The sequence below is a fragment of the Cuculus canorus genome, chromosome 26 (genome assembly GCF_017976375.1).
Source record: "Cuculus canorus isolate bCucCan1 chromosome 26, bCucCan1.pri, whole genome shotgun sequence".
NCBI lineage: Eukaryota > Metazoa > Chordata > Aves > Cuculiformes > Cuculidae > Cuculus > Cuculus canorus.
Genome location: NC_071426.1, coordinates 2,474,057 through 2,485,762, shown reverse-complemented (window position 1 = coordinate 2,485,762; position 11,706 = coordinate 2,474,057). Strand labels below are relative to the sequence as shown.

The 11,706-nt window shown below is 49.2% G+C and overlaps 1 protein-coding gene across 1 annotated transcript; it reads right to left on the bottom strand.

Annotated features, from left to right (window-relative positions):
* Nucleotides 1-883: 883 nt before the first annotated feature.
* On the bottom strand, nucleotides 884-11,530 carry CHMP7 (charged multivesicular body protein 7). Its single transcript, XM_054049728.1, has 10 exons — nucleotides 11,124-11,530; nucleotides 9,111-9,285; nucleotides 7,618-7,803; nucleotides 6,482-6,615; nucleotides 6,052-6,100; nucleotides 5,617-5,736; nucleotides 5,250-5,348; nucleotides 4,267-4,327; nucleotides 3,501-3,662; nucleotides 884-2,502 (listed from the first exon to the last, which is right to left on the bottom strand). Exons 1-10 carry the CDS (start codon nucleotides 11,513-11,515, stop codon nucleotides 2,438-2,440), a joined length of 1,443 nt encoding a protein of 480 aa, XP_053905703.1. The 5' UTR covers nucleotides 11,516-11,530; the 3' UTR covers nucleotides 884-2,437.
* Nucleotides 11,531-11,706: the final 176 nt, after the last annotated feature.

Genomic DNA, 11,706 nt, shown 5'->3' with positions numbered 1-11,706 from the left:
TGCATCAAAGGCAGAAAATTACAAGGCACTTCAAAACGAGCGGCAGCTGCTTGGCTTTAACTCTTCAATGCCTCTTCCAGCAGGGGTGGCTCAGTCAAACGCATTACAGAATTGCAGGAAAGTGTTGATTCCTGCAGGAAGCATTTGGCACTTTACTTCCACAAGTTACGATGGCAGGGGAGAAACGAGGAGTAACCGGATCCTTTAAAAAATGATCCTGGCAATAGGCAGGATCTGAGCCTTCCCAGAGTCGCACTACGGACTGGGCAAGATAAGCACAGGAAGAAGAAACTCATTCCTCCCTGCCCGTCCCTGCAAAAACACACGGTAGTTCTCTGAGCGGCAGCAGAATTCTGACGTTCATAGAATGGTTTGGGTTCAAAGGGACCTCAAAGTCTGTCCAGATTCAACCTCCCCCCGCATCAGGTTGCTCCCACCCAACCTGGCCTTCAAAACCCCTCCAGGGATGGGGCAGCCACCACTGCTCTGGGTAACCTGGGCCAGAGCTTCCCTGCCCTCATCATGAAGAATTTCTTCCTGATGTCTAATCTAAATCTTCCCTCTTCCAATTTAAAGCCATTCCCCCTCATCCCATCACTACAGGCCCTTCTAAAAAGCCCCTCGTCAGCTTCCCTGGAGTCCCTTTCAGTACTAGGAGGCTGCTCCAAGGTCTCCCTGGAGCCTTTTCTTCTCTAAATCATTCTGTGATTCTAAATTAGTAACTGTTGGGCTCTTATAAATGAGAGAGAAGGCTGAGGGAAATCAGAGCCTGGTACACCAGTTAATCAGTTTGGTTTTGACAAAGAAGCCCAGAGCAGACAAGTTTTACAGATGCAGAAGCAGAGCTGGAACAGAGAGAAAAGAAAAGGAGGCACCACGAGAGACTCTGGTTCCTCCCCTTCCCTTTATTACACGTAGGCAGAAAACAGTGGTTTTTCTCCTATTTACTTACAAAGGAAAGGAATACAGAGCTTCAAGTCATTTTACACAATTCCAGGTGCGGGCTGGGGAAGCTGCTGGCTGGCTCCAGCACACCTCCTCGGGCAGGAGTCTGTGCTCAACAACGCCACAAGGAAGCCAGAGCCAATGCAGCAAAGCCTCGTGACACCAATAACGTCTACTCCGATCCTCTGGGGCTAAAGGTGGGTCGTTATAAATTAACAGGACATGGGAACTCCAGCCACATGGCTCGAGCGACGGCGCTCGGTCGAGGAGGCAGCGTAGAAACGGTGATGAGAATACATTCCGAGTCAGGTTATACATTAACACGTACCTCGTGGCTCCCCTGCCACGCACAGGCTCTGCACACAGAAAGCCCAGTTATAGCACATTCCTCTCCAGAAAGGATTAATTTATTCAAGCTGGGTATCTGGCTTTCTGCTCTTGCATGTGCATAATAAAAAAGTGACCTGCAAAAGATGATGATTCTACTTCTGATGGGGAAAGACAGCTGCTAAAAACCACCTTCAGTCACTGTGCTTGGGTCTTCCTGCATTCAAAACGCAGCGGTTTGGTTTGGGGTTTTCTAGTAACCCATCATTGTTGGGATTTGCAACAGGAAGACTGAAGGGAAAGTCAAGGCTGTTACACGAAACCAGGCTCACATGGGAACATCATCATCCATTCCTTTTCCTCTCACCCCGGAGCCGCTCAAAGCAGACCACCCTGCAACTCCCAAGGAGTTTTGCAAACAGGGAACATAGAAAAATAGCAGACAGCTCACATTTCAAGTCAGAGCAAGCAGAAAATTGTGTTCCAGTGACTGCAAGCCTTCATCACAACAGGCAGCGTCAGAAACTCCTTCATTTCAACTCTTTTGCAGGTCTCCCTTTTAAGGCCTTAGTGTCATTAGGGAAAGAGGAATTCGTTTTGTCTTGTGCTTGCACTTGCTGCCCTCTAGGAGCAGCACCAAAACCTCCTACAATTTAACAGTTAATAGTGTCTAGTTGTCCACAACCGTGCAAAATACAGACGGGGAGGGATAAACTATCAAGAGGTGTTTAAGCTTGTTGCAGTCCTTGAAGTAAGTTAAGTGCCAAGTGTTTTAAACAACCACACAAACAGCCAAATGTTGAGCAACTGCAATACGGCTGCGACTCAGATTCTCAACATCAGCCACAGCAAAAAAAAAAAAAACGAGCACTTTTATGGACATAGAAGAGTTTTATCTTCACTGGGCAGAATAGTGAATTGTGTTCCCAGAAGGGAAGACTGGATGTCGCAGAGTGACTTGGGATCACAAGTGTAGATGTTGGCACAGAGATGACAAACACCAGTTCCAGAGTGGATTGTCACGCCAGAAGATCCTGTTGCTGAGCAAAGCGATATCTGTGAAGAACAAGGGAGCGTTATCCCTCTCCCCAGAAGTTCTAGTCATTAGTTAAGGAACCTTAAGACAACTTCTCAAACTGCAGCAACAGGATCCTGATGGGTCTCTTTAGAGATTCAGTCCCAGAGCTGTTTTGGGTTCAGAGGAAGCAGAGGGAGTCTTTTGTGCCAAATCTATAGAAAAAAGAGCAACAGAAAGATATCAGTTTTTGTCAGTAGGTGAACCATGTCCAGAATTAACAAATAGAATTTCAGAGCTCCTCAGTGCTTCAACGTTCAGTTGCATTGTCTTGGAAACCCACACTTCATGAACCATGGAGATGACCTGAGGGCTGTAGCACCTCCCACATGAGGCCAGGATGAGAGAGTTGGGGTTGTTCAGCCTGGAGAAGAAAAGGTTCTGCAGAGTCCCTAGTGCAACTTCCAGTGCTGAAGGGGACTTCAGAAAAGCTGGGGAGGGGCTCTTGATCAGGGACAGGACAAAGAGGAACGGTTTTAAGCTGAAAGAGGGGAGACTGAGATGAAATCTTAGGAAGAAACGTTTTGCTGTGAGGGTGGGGAGGCCCTGGCCCAGGTTGCCCAGAGCAGCGGTGGCTGTTCCATCCCTGGAGGGGTTCAAGGCCAGGTTGGATGGAGCTTGGAGTCCCTGATCCAGTGGGAGGTGTCCCTGCCCGTGGCAGGGGGTGGGACTGGATAGGCTTTAAGACCCCTTCCAACCATCACATCTATAACCCTTAAGACATAGTAAGCATTTTGGGGCAGAGAAGGTGCTGCAAGCTTGGCAGCAACAGGCATGAGAACACTGTTTTACTTTAACTCTGTTAAGAGAACACACAAAAAGTGCTGCCTGGCTTTGTACCAGTTTGTTAAATGACAACAAAAAATGATCAGGCCAAGCATTAGCTCCCTCGAGGGGCCGTCAGCTTTCCCTCTACCTCATGTCATAAAGTCCAAGCAGAATTTCTAGCAAAGAGGGCAGTTTTTTCAAGACTAAGTCTGGCAATGAAAGGTAATGCCACCGAGCATTTGGAGGGACACCAGGAGAGCGTGTTTTCAACCGGAAGTGGGAAAGATTCTGGCTCAGACTTCAGTTGTATTAGGTGTCTTTCATTCTGTGTGGCTGTCACAGATCTTAATAGCAGCTAGCTAACACGACCTGCTGACATCCATACCTCCATCAGAAACAGAGAGCTTTTCCAACTCAGCTTCAAGCTCGGCATCAGAAATGGGTGGATTCAGCACGTTCTGGGGAACAGGAGGCAGATCTAGAGGATCCTTAGTTGAGTCCTGGAGGAGGCTGTCCAGCTCCTTCTCAAGTTCCTCAGTGTCCATCTCTGTCGATTAAAGAACAGATTCAGTTCCAAACAGAATTAAGCAGCATCTTCACAGCACACACTGAAGACCAATTTCGCAGAGGAATTATTACACCCATCCACCATAAAAAAAAGAACTCCCAGTGCCACTTCCAAAGGTGAAAATTCAGTCCTGATCTCAGGAGAAGCTATTCCTTTAGAATCCTTTTTGCCAAGGCATCTAAGGGCCAGAAAACACTTCAGCAGAGACAAACAAGCTGCAGCAACACACAGGCCAGAAGAGAAAGACCTTCACTTAAAAAACAAAGCGGCAACCACTGTAAAAACAGATTTAAATCAACATTACACAACTCTGGGCCAAAATCCACCTGTACTTAAGAGACTGCAAGGATCTGGAGATGCACAGAGGCCAATTCCCCTGCAACCCACTAGTCAGAGAAGAGAACTTGTTGCCACTCCCTCTCAAGGAAGGTATTTCAGGATCAGATTTCAGGTATTTCAGTATGTGCTTATCCTCCCAGGAAGGACTAAACACACATGGGGAGGGAGCAGGGAATGGGCGGCAGCACAAAGAGCCAGCAGCAGCAAGAGAAAATGAGCAAAGGATGGAAACCCCAGAACATACCTAGGCCGTTGACCCCCACTCCAGCCAGAGTCTGGGCTACTTCGTCTTGAGTATCACAAAGCTGAGGAAAAACACACATTTGATTCAGAATACAAATTAATCTTATGTCTTACTGCAGCCACTTATGTTAAAAGCAGAAATAACAAATAAAAATTCCAATGTTGACATAAAGGCAGCAGATATTCGCGCAAAAGAGACTCCCAACGTAGCTGGTTTTCAGTAGCAAAAGCAGTAAGATGGAATATTAAGTGCTACTAGACCAAGCATCAGACCAAGTTTGGGGATCAAACCTGAAACAATGTCACAGACAAAAAGGGAAAATCTCCCCAATTTTAGCTTCTTCACATAAGGACAAGCCCATATTATGGCTCAGGCTGACAAAATAAGGACCAATACATCCCAGACATTTTATAGACAGCCCCACAATACAGTAGCTGAAGTGACCATTTAAGCACACAAGAGATGAAGCTGCTAAAACAGTAATCCTTCTCTGTTTACTACATCAGCTTCTGCTGCCAGATCACTCTCTTCATTTCAATTCATTCAAATAAACCCATCTCCTTTCCCTTGCCGATTACGGATTAAGCAGGTTTAAAACCCTGCTTTTATGTGCCTAGTAGAACACCAGCTTCCAAAGATACGACTTGTATTTCTTTTTAACACATCTCGCTAAACACCTTCTAGGAGAGCTGCGTGCTCACACAATTTTGCTAACCAAAAAGCCACACAAATCAGACAAATTTAATGTCAATCGTGATTACTAGCCAGGAATAAATGCAAATACATAACCCAGACACAGCCAGTTATTTACAGACCTCTGCTTGCTGACCTAAAAAGATCAGGATTAAGTCACTTTGCTCTGGTGATATATGGAATAGAAGGCAAACAGCACCAGAAGCCTCAGCATTAGTAGCTGGGCAAGCTTGCAGTGCACACCTACACGCTATTTGCTTGTTTATCTAGACATGCTCTTATTTCAGTACCTCTTGTATCTGATCCACCAAGTTCTCTGCCTTCTCCACAGTAACATCCTTCATAGAGAGTTTCAGAGCTCCCACGCCAGCCTGATAGGCATTAAATACCTGAAAAAGAGAAAAGAAACAGCTACGATGCTACGAACAAACAACAGGCAGTGCAAGCTCCAATCAAGAGCTGTTATCCAAGCAGGGCCCACAAAGGAATATCAGCACACAATAAAGCCACACGCAGGTTTATTCAGAGCAATACTCCAACATCAGAGCAGAGAATAAAGCTGTGCAACACGACACGAGCTCTCACAAGCAGGTAAAGCAAGACAAGAGAGAAGAGCTGGGCTGAAGGGAAAAGCACAAGGCAAAATTCAGACGCTACCATCTGGTCAGTCTGGGAGGCGTAGATACGATCCAAGATCCCCTGCACTGCATCCAGCTTGGAATGAAGCTCTTCAATGCGCCTTTCTGTCCTTCGTTTGGATTTCAAACATCTCAGTGCCTGGAGACACGGGATACGGAGATTTCGATCACATACAAGGCAGCAGCCAAAGAATTGTCAAGAAACAGCAGTAAGGCACACATACAGCAGTTACAGGAACTGGGCTTACAGGAACTGGGCATCTCCAATTCTCTTCACCTCACTCTGGACAAATAGATACCAAATTTCACCTTAAGGAGACCTCTGGCCTCAGAAACACCACTTCAACACACTGAAGTTCAAGTACACAGTGCCTAACCCTGGTCATTATCTACAACTATGGACCAGCTCCAAGACACTTAACTTGTCGGTCCTCCCAAGTAGAAATGCACTTACCAATTGCTTTTTCCCAGCTCTACAAGCACTCCGGGCGTCCTCTTTGCACCTGTACAGACACGACAAGGAAAAGCAGCTTATTCCTCTGCAGGCACAAGTTGCCAACCACCCTCCTCCCCACCTCGCTCTAATCCAGAGGTGACTGAGTAACAAGGCATTTGAGATACAACCACCCTTAAGCCATTACTGTTTCTTGGAAGCAGTCCTTGAATGCCTTCCAAATTTTTGCCAAAGCTTTCGACATCCATTCACCGCACATTGTTTTCATGGGGAATAAAACCTGCCCTACCAAACGACTGTGGCTGCGGTATTTATAGAACAAGAAAGAATGACTTGCACTTTCAGAAAGCAGCTTGATCCTAACTCTGTCACAGGGATACAAAGTTCTACAGCACACGAATATTCTTCCCACCACCCTTCCCCAAATTACTTCTCTGCTTCCTGGGAAAGGGACTCCACCTTCTGTGACAGGAGCTGTTCGCTTTGCATCAACTGGTACACTCCGATGTCCACATCGTTCACTGGAGAGACTTTGGCATGGAGGCCCCGGGCAAACTTCACTATCTAAGGAAGAGAACCACATGCCTGAGTCATTCATTTCTAGAATCTGTGTCTGCTCTGGAAATACTTTGATTGTAGGGAAATAAGCCTTTACATCTTATAATAGAGCAATGAGGACATGCTGGTTGCCACATATGCACAATCATAGAACAGTTTGGGTTGGAAAGGACATTAAAAGCCACCCATTTCCAACCCCCTGCCATGGGCAGGGACACCTCCCACTGGATTAGGGGCTCCAAGCCCCATCCAACCTGGCCTGGAACCCCTCCAGGGATGGGGCAGCCACCACTGCTCTGGGCACCCTGGGCCAGGGCCTCCCCACCCTCACAGGAGAACGTTTCTGCCTAAGATCTCATCTCAATCTCCCGTCTTTCAGGTGAAAACCATTCCCCCTCACCCTATCCCTGCACCTTCCCAATAAAGAGCCTTTCCCCAGCTCCTCTGTAGGCAATAATATGGAATATCAGGTACTATTAAAATAGACAGGATCAAGCAACATCAGCGTGAAAACAGAAAGCCTTAACAAACACCCTGAAGGTTTAAAGCTGCCCTGGTGCTCTGAGTGTACAGCAACGTCGCACTGCCACGTGCTTTATACTGGAGTGTTTGGTGTTAGAGACAAGAGCGCCTGCGTCTCTGTAGCTACTGACAGAAAGGAAAACCTTTTCACAGAAAGTGGAATGCTGATTCCAGTGGCATGGAGTAACTTTAATTTCGGTATCTGGGAACAGTCATCCTGTAACTAGACAACTACAGTATCTGCTGACTTTCTAGCTGTTAAATTATGTAGGCAGTATTACAAATGTTTGATGGAGAAAAATACACACCTGCCATGTCAGAATGAGGATTTAATCTCATCTATAACCACGTTTCGATGTTGAAATACGTAGAATTTACTTTGCCAATCAAAGAACACCCATATTGAGCCAATAAAGTATCTTTCCAGCCAGATGAAACGCAAGACAGGGATTATACCACCCAAAAGCAGTCACCTTTAACCTGTACCTTCTCTCCGTTCTGTTCCAGGATCGTGACCCTCTTTTCCTTTTGCAGCTGGAGCAGCAACAAGTAGAACGTCCTTTCATCTGGACAAACACTGGCACAGAGGGAACGCAGCTCCGAGAGGGCGACAACAGGGTGAGATGAAAGCACAGAGTTCTGATACAGGCGATAAACTTCCTCTGCCTTCTCCTGAAAGGAAGCAAGAGAGCTGTGTGAGTTTACACAACGTTCTTGCCTCTCTCACATCAACCGCCAAATCCACACCCTCTTCCTCCCATACCAAGGGTGAAAAAGTAGACATCATGTTTTGGGCCAGATGACTTTCAGAATGAGTTGCAGGTTACATGTAAAAACAATTCTTTTAAAAATATCATCATTAACAGAATGAAAACAGTACAGTTTTCCATGAGAACGGAAGCTACACGATTCACATTCCCTGTGCAACTGCTACGTAACAACACAAGAACCACACCGGCAATAAGTCTGCCTGCTCTACACTTCCTGAAGTCTGATCTCCACCTCAAATTTCAACCAAACAAAACCTTTTCTTTAATCCATGTTGTCACCATTTGTATGGGGACAGAAGAAAAAGAAAACTTCTCCCCATTCCAAGTGAGTTACGGTCCACTGAAGAGTACAGAAACAACTCCTCCCATCCACTTTGATTCCACATCCAGGCTTGTGGATTTCCAGTTCCCTTTTTAAAAGGTTTCTCCTCTCTCCCATGCGCACACCCTCTGAAAGGGTTGTGGGATAACCACCGGAGAGGGAAGACACCGTCTGCTATCAGCCTAACTACAAATAAAGGAAAGCATCCAAAAAGCTCCTGCGTTTCCGCTAGTTCCAGTCATTCAGACACCGCTGCCACAAAACAGCAGCACATTTTGGTGCCAATTTTAACAGCCACAAAGTGACACAGAGAGGAACCCAAAGTCTTGGCTGTCAGTGCCCCACCAGCCAAGCCAGACTGAGCAACAATGAGTTACAGCAACTCATAATGCAACCCGAAGACCCAGCACTAGGGGTGTGCCGAGAAAAGGGTCTTTGACAGAATCCAAAGGCGCTTTAATCACATCTGAAAAGACACGTGCTCCAAAGTGAAAGCAGCCTTTAAAAACACAGTGACGAGTTCAATGTATTGAGCCAGCGACTTCTACATCACCGCTTCCTCCCCACAACAGACATTAGTCAATCCACAAGGTTCTCTCTCACACTACACTTGCAGAAACTCCTCTGCCTTCCTAGACAAGCAAGCCAGCCCGCCTCTCCCATTTCTTGGTAACCAGAGAAAAGAATTTATGCTACTTTCAAGGAACATCTGTAGATACAGTTGATTTCTTATCTCCTAGTGACTCCATCCACCTCTCCAACAGGCTTTTAAACACCCAAGGAATACAACAGAAAATTCAACCCTGATCTTTCCTTGCCAGCATATAAAACAACTCATAGTTTCCTGGGAGAAGCATAATATTGAGTAAGCTCTCAGCAACCCTCACCTGAAGCAGTTCCACGTAGATCAGAACTTCCTCTTCCTCGGGTATTTTGCTGTCGCCCAGCACACTGGAGAGAGTCCACTTCAAGGGCTTCAGAATGAACACCCCCACACCCCAGGAGATCCAGCTGCTGTCTACACTGGCCATGAAGTCCGACTCCCTCTGCAGCTTGCCACGTCTAGAGAAGAAAGGCAGAACTGAGTACGATCAGTCCTAAAAACCTTGCCCTGGCAGTGAGCAGGAGTGGCAGCATGAAGAACTTTTAAGGGGAACATTGTTCTATGCTTTGTACATCCACCCCCCTGGCAGTGGTTTCTAACAGAAAGCCAGTTTCTAGCTGGACGACTAGCTGAGGTTTGAGGTGTTACTACTACGCACAGAGGTCTCCACGCCTCCCAGGGTTCCTCAGGACTCGAGGATCTCTTCTTTACTGTTTTTCCAAACTCCTCCCAGACACCTGACTGAAAACTGATGAAGACATCGGAGAGGGAAACCGACAGGGAGGGGCAGTTTTTAGAAGGGCCAGCTGCACATCTCAGGATGTTTCATTTGCAAATGTAGCTGTTCTTAGATCCAGAGGTTTAATTCATAGAATAGTTTAGGTTGGAAGGGACCTCCCACTGGATCAGGCTGCCCAAGGCCCATCCAACCTGGCCTTGAACACCTCCAGGGACGGGGCAGCCACCACTTCCCTGGGCAACCTATTCCAGTGCCTCTCCACCTCATGGTGAAGAAATTTGTCCTTATATTAAGTCTAAATCTGCCCCTCACCACTTTATACCCATTGCTCTTCGTCCTATCACTACAAGCCTTTGTAAACAGTCCCGCCCCAGCTCTCTTGTAGCTCCTTCAGGTACCAGAATGTTACTATAAGATCCCCTCGGAGCCTTGTCTTCTCCTTTATGCTACAGGCAGAGACTCAGCTTCTGCCGCTCCCAATCTTTTCTGGATACCAGACCAGGCTGTATCTTCACAACATAAACCACCCAGTTGTAAACACCAGCACAGCGCAACCCCATACACCACCCACCATTCACAGTTGGGTCCTCATAACCATTTCAGGGAGCATAACCCAGTTTAACACAAAGCCTCCCTGCGCCTGTGAGCTCTCCCAGCACAGCATTCCCAGCACAGCATTCCGGCGGGATGCCCTGCGCTCCCTACAGCACACTGCCTTCCCACTGTGTCTTGCCCTGTGCAAGATACAGCAGAGACAGAGAGGTCTATGACCGTACCTCATCCTCATCCTCACACCCAGACCCTTGTACTCCCCCTCAGACCATGCCTCATCCTAATCCTTGCCCCTAGGACCTTGCCCTCACCCCCAGACTAAGCCTCATCCTCATCCTCGCCCCCAGACTCTCGTCCTCACCCCTAGACCCTCGTCCTCAGGCCGTACCTCATCCTCATCCTCGCCCCCAGACCCTTGTACTCCCCCCCAAACTATGCCTCATCCTTATCCCTGCCCCTAGATCCTTGCCCTCATCCCCAGACTATGCCTCATACTCGTGCTCACCCCCTCACCCCCAGACCCTCGTCCTCGCCCCCAGGCCATACCTCATCCTCGTCCTCACTCCCAGACCCTCGTCCTCGCCCCCAGACCCTCGTCCTCGCCCCCAGACTATGCCTCATCCTCGTCCTCACCCCCAGACCCTCGTCCTCGCCCCTAGACACTCGTCCTCGCCCCCAGACTATGCCTCATCCTCGTCCTCACCCCCAGACCGTGCCTCATCCTCGTCCTCACCCCCAGACCGTGCCTCATCCTCATCTTCGCCCCCAGACCCTCGTCCTCAGCCCCAGGCCGTGCCTCACCCTCCTGCTCGCCCCCAGCCCCTCCTCTTCGCCCCCTGACCCTCGTCCTCGCCCCCAGACCCTCGTCCTCGCCCCCAGACCCTCGTCCTCGCCCCCAGGCCGTACCTCATCCTCATCTTCGCTCCCAGACCCTCGTCCTCACCCCCAGACCGTGCCCCATCCTCAGCCCCAGACCCTCACCGCCACCCCTCACCCTCACGGTACCTGAGCAGCTCCCTGAGAACGGTGCCGAGCCCCAGGGGGAGGCTGCCCCTCCTCTCGAAGCCGTGCTGCAAATCCCTCAGGCAGGTTCGGACGAGCCCCACGCGGCGCCCCCGGGCGAGCACCAGCCCTGCCCAGAAGGCCATTTTGCTGTCCCACTCGGTGCTGTTCACCTCGCGGCTCTGCTTGAAGGCCGAGAAGAGGAAAGCCATGCGCTCGTCGTCCGTCTCCCACTCGGGCGGCAGGTCCCCCGCCGGGGGCGGCACCCGCTCGGGGCTGCACATGGACGCGAGCGCCCGGCGCCGCCGCGGCCTCCGCGGGGCCGCCCTGCCAGCGATGGCGGCCACGGCGCATGCGCAAGGCGCCCCCCCCCGTGCGGCCTCACTGTGGCACATTCCACCCCTCTACTAGACGTGGTACAATCTTGCGCATGCGCACAAGTCGCCACACACCCCGCGCAGCCTTTCTGTTGGACCCCTCCAGCCCATGGTCTACCGCTTTGCGCATGCGCACTGGCGCACACCCCTCCCGCGCGTACTTTGTGTGGCATAGCCCATACCCCCCCGCTTGATAGCCGCGCGCATGC